Below are 21,232 nucleotides of genomic sequence, written 5' to 3' on the forward strand. Positions count from 1 at the left end.
AGTTACAGAATTTCTCCTTAGTGACTGAATGAAGGCAGAATACCTTTATTGTGGGAAAAGCCTCCCACTAAACTACTAACAGTAACCACTATTATCCTCCGATTAAACAACTAACAGTTCTCTAAATACAGTTTATCAATTATTATCATATAAATTGACCTGACAGGACAAGTCTTGATGCACTAAATAAAATACAGTCTTCTCACATAAATACTTCTGCACACGCTGGGTGCCCTCAGATTCAGTATGTAAAGCATATATATCTGAAGTCTTAGAGCAATATAAATTCTCAGTGAATATTATCTAGAAGTGACGACTAACAGGCTTTTTCCCTGGATCAAAAAAGCATCTTCTGGCATTAAAAAACAGTAATTAGCCACAGAAGTTCTTTAAAAGTCAAGGTGGAAGAGATTAGAACTGTGTACTTCTAAGCATTACCAAGAATTTGTTCTATTTTTGTTATGCCTGGTAACCTAACTTGAAAAGGATGAAGTTAGGAAAATCACCACCCATGAACAAGGACCAGTAAGCAACTGTTACTTTATTTACATTGTGGTGCTGGAGGCTGTAGTTGATATCCAGTTAGCTGACACCATCCCACTGGATAGAGGTCTGGGGACTCGCAATCCACCCACTGATCATACTCATCTTCCCATCCATCAAAGTGTATCCTCAAAAGACGATGGATAATACGAGTTACTGTGGCCACACATACTAGGCGAGGTTCCATCAGATCAACAGCCTCCAGTTTCATTCCAACATGAAACCCATGGTTTGGAACTTCCTGGAAAAGCGAACATGAACAAGGCAAACATCAGTAAACAAACATGTTAATGAAGATGGCTTAAACACAGCATTGAAATAAATATTTCAGTCAACTTAATGTAGGAAAATACTAAGTATCATTAATGAAGTTTCATGTACCCCTGTATTTATTTAACATTTCAGAAATATTCAAGCTTAATATACTCAAATGGTTCTTATTTCTAAAAGTCTGTTGTCTTAGTTTTTCAAAATTGTATTTACTGAAATGGGTTAATCCCATGGACTATGCAGACAGAAGCGTAAAGAAAACACTAATTACAGTTTAAATATACATGAATAATGTTTATTACCTTATTGAAGAGCTTTACAGGTGCTGCTATTGAGTCAGTTTCCCTGAGGTAGTCAAACCATTTAAAAGGGAGTTTTGCATAACCTGTGAATTTTAAAGAACATTTTCATACATCAACTGCAAACTTCATGCCTAAGAACAACAATAAAAATAATATATTGGCACTGTGTTATGGTTAAAAAGACAACAAAGAAGCAAAACATTAACATCAGAAACTTCCACTCTCTGAGCTTTGGTCTAAGGGACAAGACAATCACCTGAACATTGCCCATTGGCAACAAACAAGATGAATGAACCTCTGGTACAGAAAGTGTCATTTAATGTTAATATTAATCATTCATACTTTTGAAGCTTTCTGTCCACGTAGATCCTTGATCTCTACAATGCCCCACACAAATGACCCAGAACAGACCATGTAATTAACCATATCCAGTGTCTTTCCTGTGGGGAAAGAGCTCCACTATTGAAACACTTGAATTGTTTGGAACAGAGCGGTAAGAAGCAGCATGGATATTTTAAAACTTAAATAAGGCTAAAAATAGCAGTAATATGGAAAATTACAGGATTTTTTTTTAATTAAAAAAGCTATTATAAAAGGGAAGAAAATAATCTCTCAAATATATTTAGCTTTTGTTCACCTACTGAATATGCATAAAACATGCAGGACTATTTTTTGGGCAACTTCTACAACGGCTTAAACTAACAATTCTCAAATTCTAGCAGCAACAGCTTGAAAGATTTCTTTGTAGTAGTATGCAGCGTTGGACATTCTGAAAAGATTGCAGCATAGCGGGCATGGCACAGGGAGCTATGGGAAACAGCTGGATCTCATCTAACTAGGAGTAGAGAGCTCCCACTGAATGATAGCTCAGTACTGCAGGGCCAGGCTCATCAGGTAGCTAACATTCACAGCCCCAAATGCAATCCCATTCTTCAAAGTACCTAAGCATCTTCATCTTCTACTGATTTCAGCAAGGGATGAAGATGTTTGGAAGGAATGAGCTTGTAAACGTAAAGTCCAATGATTTCACAGCAACTTAAAAATTATCCACATTGCTAAATGTACTTTGGAAAAGTGTTCACGTTAGGTAAGTAGTATCTGCATGAACAGATGGAGTTGGACAGATAACAATTAATAATTTATCAGTTGTGCATATTAATGCTTTTCCTCTTAATGAACAATTCCTCTGGCTAGACCAATATATTTGTATGCAAGTCCGTTAATTAGCTTCTCACCACACACACACTAGACACGTGTGCATGTGGTCCCTGTTAAGAGTAGTCAGAGTATGAAGAAACCACCCATTTTCAAGCCCACAATTTGGAAAGCAAAATACACCCCTGTAAGAGGTAAGAAGCTTTGATCACTTGGATCCTATTAAATACGTTGATGCACATTATATTCTGTATTTTACTCCTGTTAATTCCTCTTTCAAATGACTTTTAGATTATTGCATGTTGATTTACAGTTGCCCCTCAGTGGCTAATACAGGACTGTTATGGCAAACTGCATTAAAAAGGAAAATATACATGTAGACGAAGAATAAGGTTGCCATGATACAAGAAACACAGAAGTATCTAATGTGTTAACAACAAAATTCACATACTGTTATGTAAGCAGTTTTGGAAGAGTAAAGAGGACATGTTTTGTAATAGATGGGAAGGTTTTTTCCTATTCTGTATCATCAGTTTAATGTATTTATCTCTAAATTTATACGTATTCATATGCATGCTTTTTCTGCCCACAAAAACTTTTCCAATTGCAAGAGACTCTTGCACCACAGATTTTTGAGGGGCGATTGTGCCCATGAACTTCTAGGCCATAAATTCACTAATGAGCTGACTGAAAAATAATAGTAAAACTGTCCAACTGCACTTTCCACATACTCAAAGATGACAGATTCATTTGTGTGCAATAATGAAAGCGATATGAATTTTTTTTCTTCATGTTGCATTACACTGTCTCTGTAGTTATTACCTAGAAAAACAATTCAATAAATACAAGTAGAAGCCTGCAAAAATGAGAACGGAGAAAAAAAATCCATAGAAAACCATTATTATCTGCTGTTACACAGCAAGTTACAATCCTCTTTACAGATTGCTAGACCAACGACAATAAAATGGAAAAATGAAGGCAATACGGTCTTCTGTAGGCCTACGTGCTAGCGGACAGACAGCTTTTACTCACAGAAGGGATTACGCAGCATACAGCTCTAATGGCTACTTCCTCGAAGCTGCAGTTTGTGCATATTCTTCAAAAAATTAACTGGTATTGTTGCAAATTAGCCTAAGTCAGATCCTTTACAACGTTTGTTAATCCTTTTGGTGGCCAGGACTACACAAGCAACATTCTGAACAGTCCTTTTAGTGACTAGCATACTTTCCATTCACTTAAGGAATATACTATTCAACTAGTGCCCATCCTCAATTTTTGACAGCAAAAGCAAGTTATTTTAGTCAGAGAATTAATCAGATGTTCAATTCGACTTTTTCTAAATGAAAAGTTGGTCATCTCTGTTTCAGATTGCTTTGAAGTTATGCTGTTGTATTTGTTTCAGACTTGAGAAAGTCCTAAGAAGTGACATGAATTTTGTAGACTGAGTTAAGAAACAAAGCATATGGCACATACAATATCACTGAAAAATATTCAAAATAAAAGGTGGTCAGAATGCTAAATGTACCTCTGGGTGGAGTTAGTTCAATCATGTTAATTTCACAGAAACCAACAGGGAAAATAGAAGGGGAAGTGGCATGGTAACAAAACCAATCAGACCCATCTGCTGCTTCTGAGCCATCAATCCCAATCATAAGATAGCCATCTGCTAAAACCTTTGTAAAGAAAAACAAAATTTTACATTAAATACCTTTAACTGTGTGATAAGGCTAGAAAGCAAGCATGCCATGTTTCAAAAGAGTGAAAAGTAGCTCAATAATAATGGAAGCACACTCAGAAGGACATTCAATTATAACAAAAAACCCCAAATCATACCTGTTTCCAAAGTTCTGTGTAATATTGTCAAATGTACCTTTGTTAACTGCAAAGTTATGAGAGATGAGCACTTCCTTTTTCTGATCTCAAGTTTATTTTTCTCGTGAACATCAATTCTAATTTTAACGCTTTATAATTTGGTCTACTGTTTAGCTTGCAAGGATATTCTGCACACCGTTAATAAGAAAAAAAATCAAAATCATAACCATACTCCTCATTGGTAAGGTTCTGTAATTCTGCTAAGCTACTTTTTACATTTTCTTCCTTCTAGAGCAGATTTCACATGGATGGTCTCCCTTTCAATCAAGCTGGGAAAGAAGTACATCCTTAAAATGTCTTCACAGAATTCTGCGCACAAGCAAGATGAGGTTTCTCTTTGAACAGTTGCAAAACACTTGGTATAACTACCAGAAGATTGTCCTGCAAGTTGTTCTCACCAATATATTATATTCTAATTAAAGGTAAGACTGAATTTCCAGAGATTAAAGGCAAAATAAAAAAAATATATTACATGAGTATATTTTTTTCATAGCAACTGCGTGTAAGCAATTAATGGATGTACTCCATAAACATTCACTGTGTGAATGAACTACTTTTTTTTTTTTTACCTTTTGTTTCAAACCTGAATAAAGGTGAGTGAAAAAATGGATTCCTATCGACCTTCCCAAAAGAGACATTTGTTTTCTTACCTTTCTAATAGTTGCCACACATATTGCCGAAAGGTTTAAGGGGTCTATAGCTTCCAATTTCATTCCTTCTTTAAACCATTCTCCAGCTGCGTCAACATCTTTTACCTAAAAGAATCACATAACAGCACCAGGGGCTAAGAATCTAATAAGCCTGGAACAAAATATAACCCCACAGTGCCAAAGCAACAGACTGATACACCTGTTCTATCATCTCTGCTTATGTCAAGGAAGCCAAATTAGGTAGAGTGCTTGAATAAAAAAAAAAATTAATGCTTGTGCTGGGCCTATTTCCAGGACTTAAGCAGAGTTTCAGGTCTGTTTTACGAATGCCAGGAACTAAAGGTCCTCAGTAAATTCTGAGAAAACAGTGTTCTTGCTAGCAAACTCACCTTCATAAATAAATGTGGGGGTGCATCAAAATGTCCATCCTGTTTCTTTGTAATATCTACAAGGAATAATAGTACATATTATTCAGAAGTTTTGTTAGAGCAGACAGTATGCTTTTCTGAATGTTAACTAATACAATGCAGTCATTGGTGTGGGAGGAACACAGTTTGTAATACGACTATCACAAAAATCTGGAGGACATAATCCACTCAGTATCTACTTTCCTTGTTGACTCCCACCTGAAATACCTCTACAACACAATTTCATTTATGGAAAAAAACCCAGTATCCAATATTTACAAGGCCACTTGATTATGTCACAAAATTGATACAAATATACATAGAAGCTTTTGCAAAAAATTGGCAAATAAACTACTTTGCACTATGTTATGACAGAAAATTATATTTATATTGTTTTAAATATAATTATACGTAATCACTTTAAACACATAGTGAGCTGGTTTTAGCCAACTGTTGAATACCACTTTCCGAGGGGAAACCCTGGAACTCTGTTAGAGACATTACTTCTGGGAAGTAGCACCGTTCTTGATTTCTCTAGCTACTCTTATTTACAAATGGTTTCAATGAAAGTTTAAGCGCTAGGAAAACTGAAGGTTTTCCTGAAGGAACGCTTGAGGAATCTTTTACAAAAATTCTGTTTCTGACAAAGGAAACAAGCTCAATAGACCAGAGAAATAGTAAAACCAGACTTTTCTTTTTAAGAAGCCTTAAATATTTCAAATTACAAGTATTTTTGTATTTTAGATAACAAGGGCCTTAACTGTATACCATCTATTAGACTGTCTCTTCATCTTCCCTGCCCATCTCCTAACGCCCGCCAGAACATGTAAAACTTGCAATACAAACATATTAGATAGTCCTTAGACTTGCAAGTAAAAAAAAACAAATTCAGTATCTAATAGGATACTTGTCCATGCAGTATTGTACAAGAAAGACAAACATGAAGAATCTAGGAGTTTGCAACTCCAGGTATCAGCATGAAAAATGAGGTTTACCATGCTTGAATATTGCAGTTCAAGGTTTTCCTGCCTTGGCAGTTTGTTAACCACTGTTTATCGTTAACTCTTTCTAGATATCAACATACTACAAACCAACCTAAAATTTATTTTGGCTTTTCCAATCTTGCAAAATACACTAAGTATACTTTTAACTGATATAATTGGTAAAACCGCTGGGCTGCATTATACAAATTTTTAAAGACTATTTTTCAAGCTAGTTTCATTAATTGTATAAAGTGACAGTATTGCTTCACCAAGCCAATGCTGCCCACAAAGACACCTCTAAAACACAAAAAGCTTACCAGATCTTTTGAATCTGTGTCCAATACTTCGAGACCAACCAATATGATGAATGAGTGGACTGTACATATGGCACCAGAAGTCATCAGTTTTGTCTTCACTTTCTTCATACACCAATCTTAACCGTCCCCCAATGACACTTTCTACAACTGCTACCCTTGTTCGACAAAGGTGCGTTTTGTCCACAACTTCTACTCTCATGGAAGTTTTGAATGGATACTGCATACTCTCAGACACCTTAAAGTAACAGGGAAAAAACCACCATCCTGTAAGAATGTTTTTCCTTAGTCATCTGTCTCTCCTATTAAAGCACAGTATCAGTGCACTTTTCGTTTAATTCAAGTACTTGTTAATCAACCTGCAAAAATCATACAACCGATTTCTCTTATATTTCATTGTACATTGGGAAAAAAAGAAATGCTTCAGAAAACTAAGTAGAATAGATCCTACAATGCTTTAATTGTATCAAGTACAGCCCCTAATATAATTCTCACATAGATTACAGAAATTTTCTATTGACTTAATGAAAGTTTGTTCAGTGTTAACAATGGATAAAGTTACCTTGAAAAATATTTTAAACAAAAAAAACAGTGCCAAGATTTTTTTTCTTTTTGCTTTGTCACCTGCTCAAAATACAGCACGTTAAAAATAGGATTAAAATACTTCGTTCTAAAAGGCATGGAAGACAAACCTTCAACATAACGAAAGCTGGTCACTCACAAAAATATTTCTTCATAATATACCAAAAAGAAAGGAAGAGAATAGAAATAGATGTTAATCTGCCTTGTGACAATACATTCTGTTTAAAAATCAGTATCTGTCACTCGTCATTTCCATTATGAGCTCTTCAAAGTGTTGCAATCTTGCCAATTTAATTTGGCTTCCAACTGACCCAATTTTAAAATAGAAATGAACAACTGCAGAAAGGTTTTTTGTGGGTTTTTTTTTTATTATTAGATGCTGTGTAAAACAACAAATAAGTCTCATATTCTAACTAAAAGCTATGTACCATCTCACAATACTAGTAAGCAAACTTACAGCACATTATACAGGCAGCTGCCACACTTAAAGAAAGGAAAAAAAAAAATCTAGTCCAAAGCAGATGAAAAATATTAACGTTTAAATATATGTACTTCGTTGCATCTAGGTATGTGCTATATTACCACATTTTGTTCAGTTTCTTGAAATAGTGCATGATAAAAATAACCCCTGAATTAGAAAAAACAGTTTTAGTTTTTCTTACTTATCACAGGGTAGCTTATTAGCACTCTAATTTTTTTTTTTTAAATTGGGGTATTCAAAAATTAAAATAGACTAACTAGTTTTTAAAGAACATTACTTTCTGCTAGAAGAAACAGTTTTCCAAATACATACTGACAAGCGTGGACATAATTGGAGAATAAAGATTCCAAGGAAAACTGTAAGGGAATAAACTACTGTATCATCTTCACTATAAAAGGAGCTAATGTGCCATTGTAAAATACTTCAGTTCTTCACATTGTGCTGCAATTTCGTTTACAGTACATCATTGATATTGCATCAGCCTTACCTTCTGAGAAAAGTCAGGAGGAAGTGTTTTGGCACCAGTAAGTCGTTTCACTAGAAAAGCTTTCCAGTTTGTGTATTTGTGTTGGATGGCTGTTGCAAATGAAGGGGAAAAAATAAGCCACTGATTTTTAATTGTGTCCGTTAGAGACAATATTAGAGTCTGGAATATGTAAAGAAGAAATCCCAGATGACTGTTAAAAAGCCTCGATGACAGTAATGACAAAAAACTCTTTAGAGAATGAATGCTACCCAAGATTAAGTTTATGGGTATGTCAGGGCAAAGAATTTAATAACGAAATATAAATAAAATCAGTGCATGTTCACATCACTGATTTGCTACCCGCTTCCACCTTGATCTTAAAAACTTCAAGTTGCATCAGAGGGCTACTCCAAGAAACACTTTCAGCATCAGTCAAGTCCTTATTTTTCCAAAAGTTAAAATGATTTATTCATAACTGTTGAAAGAGTTGCTATGGTAAAAAAAATACTTTGATATCTGGACCATGAGCAAATTTAGTTTAATAAAGACAGACTTTTATATCAATCAGTAAGGCTACTATTTACATACTTCGAGGTGGGACTAGAGGCTTTCCACTGGTTGCACACCAACCAACTGGGTGGATGTCAGACCCACAAATGTTGCACCAGAAGTCAAGACTTGAATCATTTTCAAAGCCTTCGTATCTTAGCAGAGCATTGTAGCCTGAAAGAAAGTAATCCCATTTAAAAAAAGACAAAAATTAAGTAAGATTATAAATATTTATTAATATTTCTTTACCAATCATAATGTATATTACAGTGAATTTTCTAGATTATAACTTTTTATAGAATGTTATTCTTACGGCACATTTCTGCATGTTGTTAATGCACAGAATGGATTACTGTGATAAATGTGTATGTGCTATCATGCAAGTCAAATTTTAATTAAAATCAAAATTCTTGAACTATAAAACCTTTAGAAGTTATAGGTAGGAGGACAAAATTAATTAACCGCCCACAGTATCTGTTTTTTTAGATCTTAGCTATGTGACCTTGAATATTTAACTCTTAACCAAGAAAAGTGATTCATACAATGAGGCTTACTTGCTAGCTATTATACAATTTCCTATCTCATTCTGCACTGCTCTTACCATGTTCTCAGGCAATATAAAAAAAAACCCCAAAAACCAAAAAACAAACAGGTGTTCTCAAGCATCACTGAAGACACTGTAAAACAGTATAACAATAGTGATAGCGCTAAAACATATAACCTATTGACACAGCTTTGACAACCTAACCACTGTCAACATTACACTAACCAGGTGGCCACTGATTAAATTTATTAGCTCCCTTCATACAGTTATTTTGATTCCTTTAATGATTTCAACTAAAATATATTTACCTGCTAATTTTACAATTCCAGCTATCCAGAAGACTTTGGTAGGCAGGCTGCAGTCAGTGTTTGGAACCTCCACTCGCACTCCTTCTGAGATATCACCCCAGCATGTCCCCATAGGTGCCTATCAGTTAAGGTAGGGGGGGAAAAGTCACTAGTTCACCACATGAAAATAACTTTCTTTTTGTTATATCAGTTTTTTAATGAGCAACTTAAAAAGACAAAACAATTAATATACATGGTAAGAAATAAGCGTATGTTTAGAAAACACTCTTTCTATGAAAACCTAGTGTGGTTTTAAATTGAAGCTTGCGTGTAGCATTGTAATTTTATACAATTATTACTGTGCATTCCCTGCAAAAGTTATAGGATTTCAAATTTAAAAATCTGTAAAGCACAAACACAAATTGCATATATGCACAGGTCAGCTTTATTGTACTGTTTCCAACTAGGTGTAAGCTACTCATTTTAGTGAGAATGGAATGTGGAATTTTAGTGAGTGGAATTCCTCTGAAATTTTCCTTACAAGAATATTATGGTACTTTAAATTCATACGTGTGCCACAGACACGAAAATCTTTAAATGCTGTAAATCAGAAACATTCCTGAAAGAATGCCTAGAAGTTATTTCTTGAATCTATTCTGATGATGTATTATGGTGGGGTTTATCACCCACTGGTTCATGTCCTCTCAGAGGAACAGGCCTTCATATCACCTGCAAGCAATCAGCCCATCAAGCATGCAAAAAGAATAGAAGGCTGAGTGGCCCCTTTTTAATAGATGCCAAAAGGAAAAGCAGAGCTAGATTTCTCACACACTGTCCTGAAGGCTTAGACCAACGTGTTAGTAACAAAAAGAAATACAAGCTTGATGAACTTCTAAGAATTTGTGGAAACTGGCGATAAAAATTACGTTTAGTTTGCTATCTCAAGCAGAATGTTTTGTTGAACAAAGCATCATGAAAAGATAGTCAAAGATGGTATCATAGAGATATCAGATATCAAAGAATCATAGAATACTTTGAGTTGGAAAGGACCTTGACCTTTAAAGGTCATCTAGTCCAACCCCCTGCAATGAGCAGCAATAAGCAGAAATGCACAGTGCTGAAGAGTCTAAAACCTTAAAAGTTACTCAGCTGAAGTTATGTTGGTAACAAAATAGAACATGACTCAGTCTACATTAAACTTGAGACCACCAAGAAGGGAAAGATTCAGATTTGGGGTATTTAAGAACAACAGTCATATCAATCCTAAGGTGTTCTGAGAAAAATAATTCTTATCAGTTCAGAGAATATCCAGATATCACAGGGACAACTGAAGGGATCCTCTGGTTCTGTACCGTAGTGAACAGACAGTATTCTAAGGCTGTGTCTCATTTACAACGCTCTTTGCAAACACAGAGAACTTAACCGCTCAGTGGGAATAGCCTCCAACTTCACAGAATTTTGGCTGAGAGCCACAAGTTAAAGAAATTTGAATGACTGGAAATCACGATAACAGAATTTTGCTGACAATCAGGAATAGCTAACTAGCAGCACTAAAAGCCAAATTTATCTTAAAAAGGGATACCCTTCACTATTAGAAATATTTGAGGCTAGGCATGCAAAACTTAAAACTAGTTTTAACTATTAAAGGAAAAATAAGTTATTACAAGTATGCCAGTTTCTTATTCTTGAAGCTTGGTCTCTTCATGTTCTGCTATGTCCCACCTACACCAGTCTAGACTGCAGAGCTCTTTTCTGCCATCTGGCAGACAGAGAAAAAAACAACTCGAAAGATGACAGCTTATTTTCACACACAAATATGCAGATACAGCTTCTTAATCAAGTCCTATTACATATTCGCTATCACCTCTAGATTGACATGTGTAGATTTTTCAATTGAATTAAGGAAATAAACTTTTCAAACTGGGTATTTTAGTAAATCTTGTTGCCTTGTACAGAGATACAGATGAAGCCAAACAATCAAAAATAGCAGTGCTGAATAATTTCATAATCCAGCTGCACTTAATTGAAATATATTTCACTGCCTGCTCATCTATTCAGTTGATTCAAAGAGAAACATATATCGAAACGCTTCTCCTCACATCAACTGGTAATGGAAATTTCACAGATTTTTATTTCTAGTGCATGGATTGGTATAGAGGGAAATAGCAGAAAGTTAAATTTGTCCTTCTCTGTGAAAATATTGGTTCTGCTAGTTCTCCTACACCAATCCATATGGCTCACCCTTTAGAAGAAGGAAGCCATCCTGGGCAGCATCGCTACTGAAATGCCAGATAACATTACTGTCCTGAAGTGTGGTTTACAGTATACCTGGTATACTGCACCATCTTTTCCTTTTACACCCATTGTGAATATTCTTACGGGAGGAAGACTGGATAAACCAGCGCTATAACAGCAGTCTTCCTTCATGTCTTCTCTGTCTTCATCTGATTAATCAATCAATGTTTGCACAGTGCTTTGAAAAACTCAAAAAGCACTATAATAAGTGTTAAGTCTTATTCATCTGCTGGCTGGAAGGGTAACTCTGAAGTCTGGATTGGCATAGTGCGAACTAGCAGAACCATAATTTACAGGTAAGAACAAATTTACCTTTCAGACTCATGACGAAGAGATCCACTTCACATCACTCCCAAAGAAAGAAGATCTGGTTCATCGCTTCCTGCTCCAGGAGATGACCTGGGAGGGTTTAGCTGTGAGCGGCAGCTGCCTTCTCTGCAAGGTAAGTTGCAATCAGGAAGGTGCTGTCTGACCCGAGCGCCTGAAGGCTAAAGTATCCCCACACGCCTAGCTGAACAAAGATCTCGTGGGTTAAATAACTGGCTCATAAAGGTTTTGGATAGCACCGACATCGCCATGATTTCAGACCTGAAACTTGAATCAGGATTTTAATGGCAAAGCGATGCTACCAATTCCTGAAGCGTAAGGATACTATGCGGAAATCTTGTGTGTGTACAGTACCGCAACAAAAAAAAAAAAAAGAAGCCACAGAAGACAATGTGCAAAAGGTTTCCAAGTAAAAAGTTCAAAGCAAGCACTGCCACCTGGTGTAAAATCTTGGAAATGCTCCCTTAGAGCAAACGATTTATTTATTTCTTTTAATAACAAAAGAAACCAAGAGAATGAAAATAGTTCCGCTCAGAATACAATCCAAATGGAGGAAAGACTGAAAAATTCTTAACTTCAGGAAATGTGCATCTCACTAGCAACGGAGTGGAAAGGAATAATTACTACTAATTGTGCATTAAGTCGTGCATTAAGCAGTACTGAAAAAGGACTCAAAGCACTGCATTTGCTTTTATTTCTAGGAATGGTTTCAGCTAATAAAAGCAAATATAGAAAAAAGTAAAAACTTTTAGAAGAAAATGAAACTGGAATGCAGATTAGCAATGAACACATTGTATGTTACTATCACACATTATTAAAAATGTTAAAGAGTTTTCCTCCTTGCATCAGCTACTGCTGTGTGTCTGCTTAACACAATTCAACAACCACAAAAAAGCTGCAAGGTGCATAAACTAATAGTGGCTTTCTGACAGGCTTCCTATATGACATAAACCAAAGCACCTTCTCTACTTCAGTTTACTGAACTATAAAGTGAACACAGTTGTACTACTGCTAGTGAATTTCATTAGTAATACCCAACACCAAAATCTGGAATGAAGGTAACAGGGAAGTACAAAAAAGCACAGTAAGCACATCAAAAGACTTTGAAATTAATTCTTCTCATATAGAGAAAGAGATATAGAGAATTTCAAGATTTAAATGTTTTAATTCCAAAATATAACTGTTTTAAATAGAAGAGGAAATAATTCCCCAGGCACAAAACAACTGATCTGGGAAAATTACATCGGACCTGAAATACTGAAGTATGCCAGGTTATTAAAAAAAAAAAGCCAAATCCCACATCTCATAATTCCATTAAATTTTCTTTAACATTGATCCCAATGTTCCCTATCAAATATCCATACAGATGCACCCAGAATAACCAGACACATATTTTATCTAATAACAAATTTAAGGGTAGATATGTCATGATTTTACTGTCAATTCAAAACTTTTGTTTTGAACAGAGTAAGTTGTATATCCAAGTTTGTGGACACACACAACATGTGCATGGAATCCATAATATGGACGGTAAACAAACATCAACTAATAAAAACTTTTACAAATCAAAGCACACAGAAAACATAACAATCTTTCCAGAGAGACAGAGTATTGCTTCTTTTAATTATAACGGAGAGTGGGAGAGAGAGAGAAGGACCTAACAAGAGAATACTACGTACTTTTCAGATTCTGACTGGTTTAAAATAATGTATTTTTCTAAGAAAAAATTACAGTGAAACTAAACGCAAATCACACCCTTGCAACACTAACTCATGCCCACCAAAAGAAGTAGAAATCTCCATCAGAGACTGCAGGAGTTGCATTTTACTTGTATGAAAAAGGAAAATGGGGACAGAAAAGAAACAACATTCAGGCTCAGTAGCACTGTTGCCATGTAGCTTGTGAAAATTTTCAAAGTACAATGCGTACATTAATATTATATCTCTTCACATTATTGGTGTACCATTCAACTTCATGAATGAAGCAGTGAGAAAGGAAGATGTAACTCCTTTTAATATGGAATATTATAGCATAATTTACAAGTGACTTAACTATCGTAGCTGTATCCTAATTAAGGATGCCATACATCACGAAGCATTTGTTGATATAATAGCACAGCCCATGTTATCAAACAATACCTTCTGATATGTACTTACCAAATTACTTATTATAGCATGTACATAACTGTGAAAGCAAAGTGCAAACATGCTTACTTAAGCATGTGGAATTTGATACAAATTCACGAAGCTATACTAATGCAAGGCTCTGTTCTGGGCAATAGCTAAGGCCTCTAAGCATAAAGGGTGCTATTCAGAAAGTGCCAACTGCCAGGAGCCCTCAACTCCTACTAATTTATGAGTTGACAGGGCTCAGCATGAATTCCAGACCCAGACAGAAAAATGTCTCTCTTCTCCCTTATGGACAACTTCTCTAAAACAAAATGTTTGTTTTGATTGCAATTTTCATCAGATAATTTTGAGCAAAATAAAACTTTTCTAAGAAGATTAACACTTCAACCTTCCAAATTAAAAAAAAAAAGTATGCTGAGAAAATACTTTCTGTGAGAAAGTTTTTACTTAACAGACAGAAAGTACTGACAATATTTTAAACAAGGGCTAATAATTGGAATTTAACAAACCCATTAAAGATAGGTGCTGCTAAATATTTTCCTCATCCTCTAATTACATTTTTTAATGACTGAGAACTTTTTATTTGGATTTTCTGTAATTCTAATACAAAGAAAACCAACCTATTTAATTTCAGGTTAAAAAAATGCCTTCATTTTCCTCTACTACTACCTGGCAGCATGACTGACAGGGAGAATCTGACTAAAACATAAGAAAAAAAATTCCCAAATCCAAATACGTAAGCAAAAGATCAGTTCAACATAATGGAGCAATACTGACTGTCTAAAAAGCCTTTTATGACTTTTTCTAATATGGCATGACTTGGTTCGTTACTCTAGTACATTTGATGATTTTACGTCTTGAATGTGAGGAAAAATAACTTCCTATGTGTTTATGAGTCCTCCTTTTACTTTTTTCTTTGTTTATGAGACCATGTATGATGAAAGTAACTGATAGCGTTCAGAATGGTTTTAAAGGACAGATAAAACCAAACATACCTCTCTAAAAAGCGGTCACACTAACACAGTTTACAATACAAGTTTCATAGAGGCCATGAAACATATTTGCATAGGAATGTTCTGCAAAAACGAATTCTAAAATTAACATGGACTCACTCTCATGCACACACACAAAAGGATAGTACATATTGAAAAATACTTACGTGTTTAAAACAGGTAACAGGAGCTGCTGTAAAGCTATTGCTATTGATGTAGTTACCCCAGCTGAAACCTTCCACAGGGACAGCTGCTAAGAGAAAGTTATTTTATTTAGGAAGCTGCTAACGAGCCACAAATCTTGTATTACCAAGAATTTGTTTCAGCTCTGTTTATGTGCCATTACCTGCTTTAGTCTTTGCCTGGTTTTGTAAAGTTGCTTGGTACTGAGCATATGCTGCTAATTTAGCCACTAGGGGTTGTTTTTGTAGAACTTTAGCCTTCTTTGTTGGAGGTTTACCCTAAAACAAAAAAAGCTAAGTAAATAAAGTCTTTCCAAACTCCCATCAGGAAATTTCCATAGGTCTGTAGCATATCTCTGGTAGATTTAACTTAAATTAGAACACAGAGTGGAAGTTCACTAAGAATCACAAAACTACATGTAATATTAAATAAATTTAAAAACCAGTAGCAAAGAATGTCCAGCAGATGACTTTTGTACTAGTATTCCAACTTGAACAGCATTATAAATTCATTGTGGTTTACCTGAAAAAAAGATACCTTTTAAAAGCAGGTTAAAAGGAAGAACTTTTACTCTAATTTATATCAATGCAGTTCCTTGGCATTTGTTGCAATTAATTTGAGATAGGATGTAATGATATTTCTTGACATTTCTATCTCTTTTCTTGAATGTTATAAATATACCTTCATGATGATTTGATTAATGTTTTAAGTGAACAGACCAAAACCCATTTTGCAAATCTATGTAGTTAAGAAAACCCTCAAAACCAAAACTCAACAACGCTAAATAAACCTTTACGCCCTCTAAAGCCAGAAAGTCTCTTGGGTATGAGGTGCATGGCATTTCAAGTCACTACATATGTGGACTGAAGATTTTTCCCAATCTTTTTCTTGCAGAAGGGCCACTGCGGCAGAAATGAAATAAGGAGTCAGTATTTTCTGTAATTTGCTCTGCTGAACAAAGTGATTTGTTCATTACTGACACAGTTTTGAGTTTTGGCTTACAAAATCACTTATGTGGAAATTTTAATGTGTTAAGAAATCTCACTTATCTTAAAACATCCAGCAAGTTTTACAAATTTACATGTTTTACAAACATAGACTATAATAAGTATATAAAGAAAATGGTGTCTGTACCGCTACCTGAAGTCTGGCCAGAATGCTGGCCTTCTTCGAGTTGGATGAATAGCTTCTAGAGCATGACACACTGCAGAAGCGTTTTGTTTTAGAGTAAAAAGCATCACGGACACCAACCATTCCACACATCTCGCATGTAGCTAATCAGAGGAGAGAAAAAGCGAAATGTTAACAGTGTAATGAAGATCTCAATAAAAATTCAGGAGACAACATAAGGAAGGCCCTGTAGGTGGCACCACCAAACAGCTTCTGGGGCTCCGACCCTGAAGAGAACTGCACAGAAAACAAGACCACCACCACAGATGTCAGCGAAACACTAAGAACCTCCAATTCATTAGTGAATGGGTGCCTCCCCTCCGCTCCCTACTAATTTTACCACTGGTAGAAGTGAATGACCCAGGTAAATCAGCTAAAGCCGATTTCTGTGTTTTCACGGTTCTCAAGCAAGCGTCTGCTTTGAATCTGGGCCTGCCAATCTTGATTTCCTTTAAATATTTAATACTTCCGACCTGAAATGAAACCAGATCTCTTTTTTGAATCATAAATTAGTATACCCAAAGTACCCCAGCCCACCAATATTCTGTTCTAGCTGGAATCATATGCTTCAGAGGTTGACAGCATTACTCACTGAGTTGTTCCATAACAAGAGTTTGCAACTAACTTATGCCAATGTGACAATACCAAGATTCTACCCAGACAGAGCTCTACTAATCACTAATGATTTTGGCTAAAATATAAAAGCCATCTTCTCTTTTAAATTTTTTTTTTCCAGTACAGTCTAGCTCACAGAGAGTGGGCAGTAAACAGGTATACACTTAATAGACTTTATACAGTAGCAGTAATGAATTTTTCCTTGTATATTAACATAAAGGGTAGAGAGATTATATATGCCCAAATGTAGAAAGAACACACTGACATTTTCCTCAAAGCTCAAAGAATAAAAACAATGTACATGAGAACATACATATGCATGTGCATATATACACAACAAACATTTGATGGGAGAGTGGATGTCCCCATCCTTTCCTGACAGCAGGATGCAACATCTTATTTCATTTTAGCAAAAAACAAACAATACCGCTCTCCCAAAACAAATCAACCCCAACCCCTTCAGCTGTTTTAGTCCCTTTTCAAATGTTTGGGATTGGAACCTCACAGCACAGGCTAAAAACCATAAATATCAAACTCTTTGTACACATGCACCACATACTTACCCATGCCAGATTTGCCATCTGGATAAGTATAGACCTGTCCATTGTTCTTTATAATTGGGAGACTGGATGGCAAAGGAGCAACCTCCTCTTCACTCTCATCTGAACTGGAGCTGCTGCTGGTGTCCTCACTACAACTATCATAACCGTCAAACATCCCGAATGAATCACGTCTTTTCCTTTCTGCTCGTGAAGTATGTTCTGTCTAAAATTAAAAAAAAACAAACAACAAACACAACAAAAAACCCAAAGAATAGCAGAGTATTCAGAAAGCAAATATTTCAAAGTCAAGTTTAAAAAGTTTCAAAGGTCAAAGCCTTAAGAAGTAGATGTACTAACAAACTGCTCTATCAGCACAGAGATATGAGCCATATATTGCCAATTAAATTAATATTGGTATAGTCAAAACTATCCAATTTTTGGTATTGTGATATACAGGAAGAAAAATCTATCTCACGATCCACTGAGAATACACAGTAGCAGTCCATATATTTCTTTTTCTTGATATCTTCAGAGTTCATTAAACCTGATGTGCTGAATAATGACAGCCACACAGATCTTACATGCAAATGAGCACATTCCAGATGGCTGCAGCCAATTTCACTAAAATTCATTCATTTGAGAAAGCTGGGCAGAGAAAAGACAGTTCAACCAAGAGGGCACTTACACCACAGTGACAGAAATGAGAGTGTATTGCTGCTCTCCTTGGCTTGGGGGGTTACCGATAAATCACTCAGCTACCCTATAATTCAGTTTCTCACGTGTGAAACAGGAATACCTCTCTACCTCACAGGGATGTTCTGAGGATTAATACATTAACAATTATGAAGAGCTCAGTTACTATGGCAATAGGGTCTGTATAAATGCTAAAAGATAGAAAGGTGACTAATTTGCCACTGTCATATACAAAAACTTGTTACATAACAGAGTTTTCCTACAACCATAAAATCTGAGGTCAAAAAAAACCATAGAATTTTGAAGAACAGTTAAGCAATTTCCAGCAAAGACATTAAACAAGTATAAACAATAGAATAACTGATGTCTTTTTTCCCCCCACATCCAATACATGCATTTTAATACAGTGACAATTTTCACTTTATTACTATCTTACACAGCTCTACTCAAACAAGGCTACTGCTACATGAGCTGCCCTCAATAACCTAAAAAAAAATTGAAAAAAAAAAATTCAAACTATTTCCATTATCCTTAACAGTATCTACTAAGTTTGAGAGGAAATAACAGATAAACAGAAGAAAAAGAAAAATTCTACAATAGAAGCACAAGTTAGGAGAATGAAGTACAGCCAAGAAAACAGGAAAAAAAATACTGAGAAAGCCTTTGCCTCTACTTACTTTTTCAAGAGCTAATTTTATTTAGAAGTCATTGTAGACAGAAAAATAGTAGTATGGGATTGGACTCTTCCTTCTCAAACTGCATTTGGATTCATAGCTTTAAGATTTCATCACAGTAATTCCCCAATTCCCCAAATCCCTTTCCTAGAGAGTACATGCCTGAACATCTTTATTGTTGGATCTCATCCGAGCCTTTTTCTGCCATGCTATCCCTTTGTTATAATATTCTCTGTTCTTCTCTGCAATCTGACTAAATCCTATTATGGAAGGATTTCCTTATAGTTAAAAGGGAAAACCAATCTCCACACTGATCCAATCCCAGCATCCAATTTAAAAAGAGAAAAAAAACACCAAACAAAAACCAGTAAGCACAAAAGGTTATGCAATGAGGTAAACTAACTTAAAACACTTAAAGCAGCTCTGAAATAAAAGAGCAAAAAAAGTCAGTGTCATGTTAATTATGCACACATTCCTCAGCCAACAATTAAAAATTGTATTAAAACCAATCAAAACTTAGGATAGGGCATAACTTGACAACTCTGAGCACTTAGAAGTGTTCAAAGACCATGTAGACGTGGCACTCTGGGACATGGTTTAGGGGACATGGTGGTGTTGGGTTGACGGTTGGACTTGATGATCTTAACGGTCTTTTCCAACCTTAATGATTCTATGAACTCCTTGAAGGAAGTGACATCTGCCTGAAGTAGCTAGGGTAACAGTCGCAATCGTTAGAGGAAACACTGAGCAATGGCAGAACGCAACCTAGTCCTGACCTCCACTGGTAACAAGCCTCACCTGTACACTAGTACTGATGCTCTTAGCCAACAAGATGCAAGATCAGTTATTTGTGTGTGCACGTGTATGTAGATTAAGACAGAAGTTGAGCACAGCGTTGCCATGGATACGCGTTCTGCGAACAGTGCCAGTAAGTTACAGATCAGAACACGAAGACTAGTCATCTTCCTCAAGATTTCATGAACTGCTTACGTCCCCCAGTATTTAACTTTCCTTGACCACAGTCTCCGCTAAAGAATAAAATGCAATACCATATTAACCATCCACAACAGTAAGAGCAGAACACCGTGATGCCTTCTAGTGTTATGGATAGATAGGAGTGGCCTTTCAGTGCCCAAGGCAGGATTTGCCTTCCTCATTCACTCATCCTCCATAAGTCAGCTGATTTGAGTTCACCAAGAGATTAGAGCCTTGTCCCACATAACAGAGGACCCTTTAGTGGAGGCTGCAGTACAAGGTAGTCTCGGGACATCCCTTTTCCATTCCAGACTGGAGAACCCTGGTCCCACACGCAGTTCTGCTTTGCCCGGTACTTTACTGGCTGAGGTCTGAAATGCTGTAGCAGTTCAGAAGGAAGAGAAGTGCAGCCCATTCCCAGTCCCTCCAACTCTCAATGCTACACTAAAGAAACTCTAGTTCCCACCACAAGGGAAGGTAAAAGAAGAAATGGGAGGCTAAAGGCAAGAGGAAGGACCAGTGGCACAGAAGGGAAGACAGGCTGCTCTAGGCAAGTTGAAGCATGGTGCAAAATTACAATTGCAGATACAACAGTAGAGTTGGCTCTTTTTTTTTGTTGTTCTTTTGCATCACATGTATTTAGAACCTCAATATTACTGCCAAGCCCTCTTTGCCAAAATATCCACAGATGAGAAAGAAAGTATTTCCACTTTCTATATGGAAAGTTGGGCCTTCTACTAAGAAAATGATTCTTCAGCATTATACAGGTTCCTAAACAGCAATCATCAAGTTTGTCAAATTCAGCTACACTGTCAAAACAAGTCTCATGTATCACCTTTCAAATTACTTTATATTTGGCCAAACTGTCCCAGTTCAAGTTATGAGCCATTCAAAACAGCAGCTTTGCTTATTGTTTTAAAATAATACTGTAGTTCTTATAAAACATTTTTATCCAAGCTTTGCCAGAAGATGACCACGTTTGCTAAATAATTTATGTAGGACATTCTTAATGTTAATTTATAGTTGTTATCTGGATTGTAATTCTGGGGAAACTACTCAAAATATGTTTTGTTAAACTTGGAAAAGGTCCAGTTTTGCAACAAAAAAATACAAAGTACTTTGTGCACAACAGTAGGTGGAAGTTAGGGAAGATGATATCCAATTACCTCCGCTGGAACTTTGTTAGAGCAGATCAAAACATTTCTATTTTGATAATAAATACCACTAAGGTT

General features: G+C 35.9%; 1 protein-coding gene across 1 annotated transcript in view; it reads right to left on the minus strand.

The window, feature by feature from the left end:
- Window positions 1-19,714, minus strand: part of MBTD1 (mbt domain containing 1) — a gene marked incomplete at its 3' end in the record, with an annotated part of 29,523 nt that extends 9,809 nt beyond the window's left edge. Inside the window, exons 1-13 of the mRNA XM_082008236.1 lie at window positions 17,680-19,714; window positions 16,472-16,605; window positions 15,495-15,609; window positions 15,316-15,398; window positions 9,427-9,544; window positions 8,614-8,748; window positions 8,047-8,135; window positions 6,500-6,734; window positions 5,182-5,237; window positions 4,793-4,897; window positions 3,796-3,943; window positions 1,116-1,198; window positions 550-784 (exon numbers count right to left, since the gene is read on the minus strand). Of these exons, the coding sequence (XP_081864362.1) occupies window positions 550-784; window positions 1,116-1,198; window positions 3,796-3,943; window positions 4,793-4,897; window positions 5,182-5,237; window positions 6,500-6,734; window positions 8,047-8,135; window positions 8,614-8,748; window positions 9,427-9,544; window positions 15,316-15,398; window positions 15,495-15,609; window positions 16,472-16,605; window positions 17,680-17,833 (1,690 nt within the window). The 5' untranslated portion in view covers window positions 17,834-19,714. The remainder of the gene's footprint in view (window positions 1-549; window positions 785-1,115; window positions 1,199-3,795; window positions 3,944-4,792; window positions 4,898-5,181; window positions 5,238-6,499; window positions 6,735-8,046; window positions 8,136-8,613; window positions 8,749-9,426; window positions 9,545-15,315; window positions 15,399-15,494; window positions 15,610-16,471; window positions 16,606-17,679) is intronic.
- Between the last annotated feature and the right edge of the window lie 1,518 nt (window positions 19,715-21,232).

This window comes from Phaethon aethereus (genome assembly GCF_964289735.1).
Source record: "Phaethon aethereus genome assembly, chromosome: 18".
Classification (NCBI taxonomy): Eukaryota; Metazoa; Chordata; class Aves; order Phaethontiformes; family Phaethontidae; genus Phaethon; species Phaethon aethereus.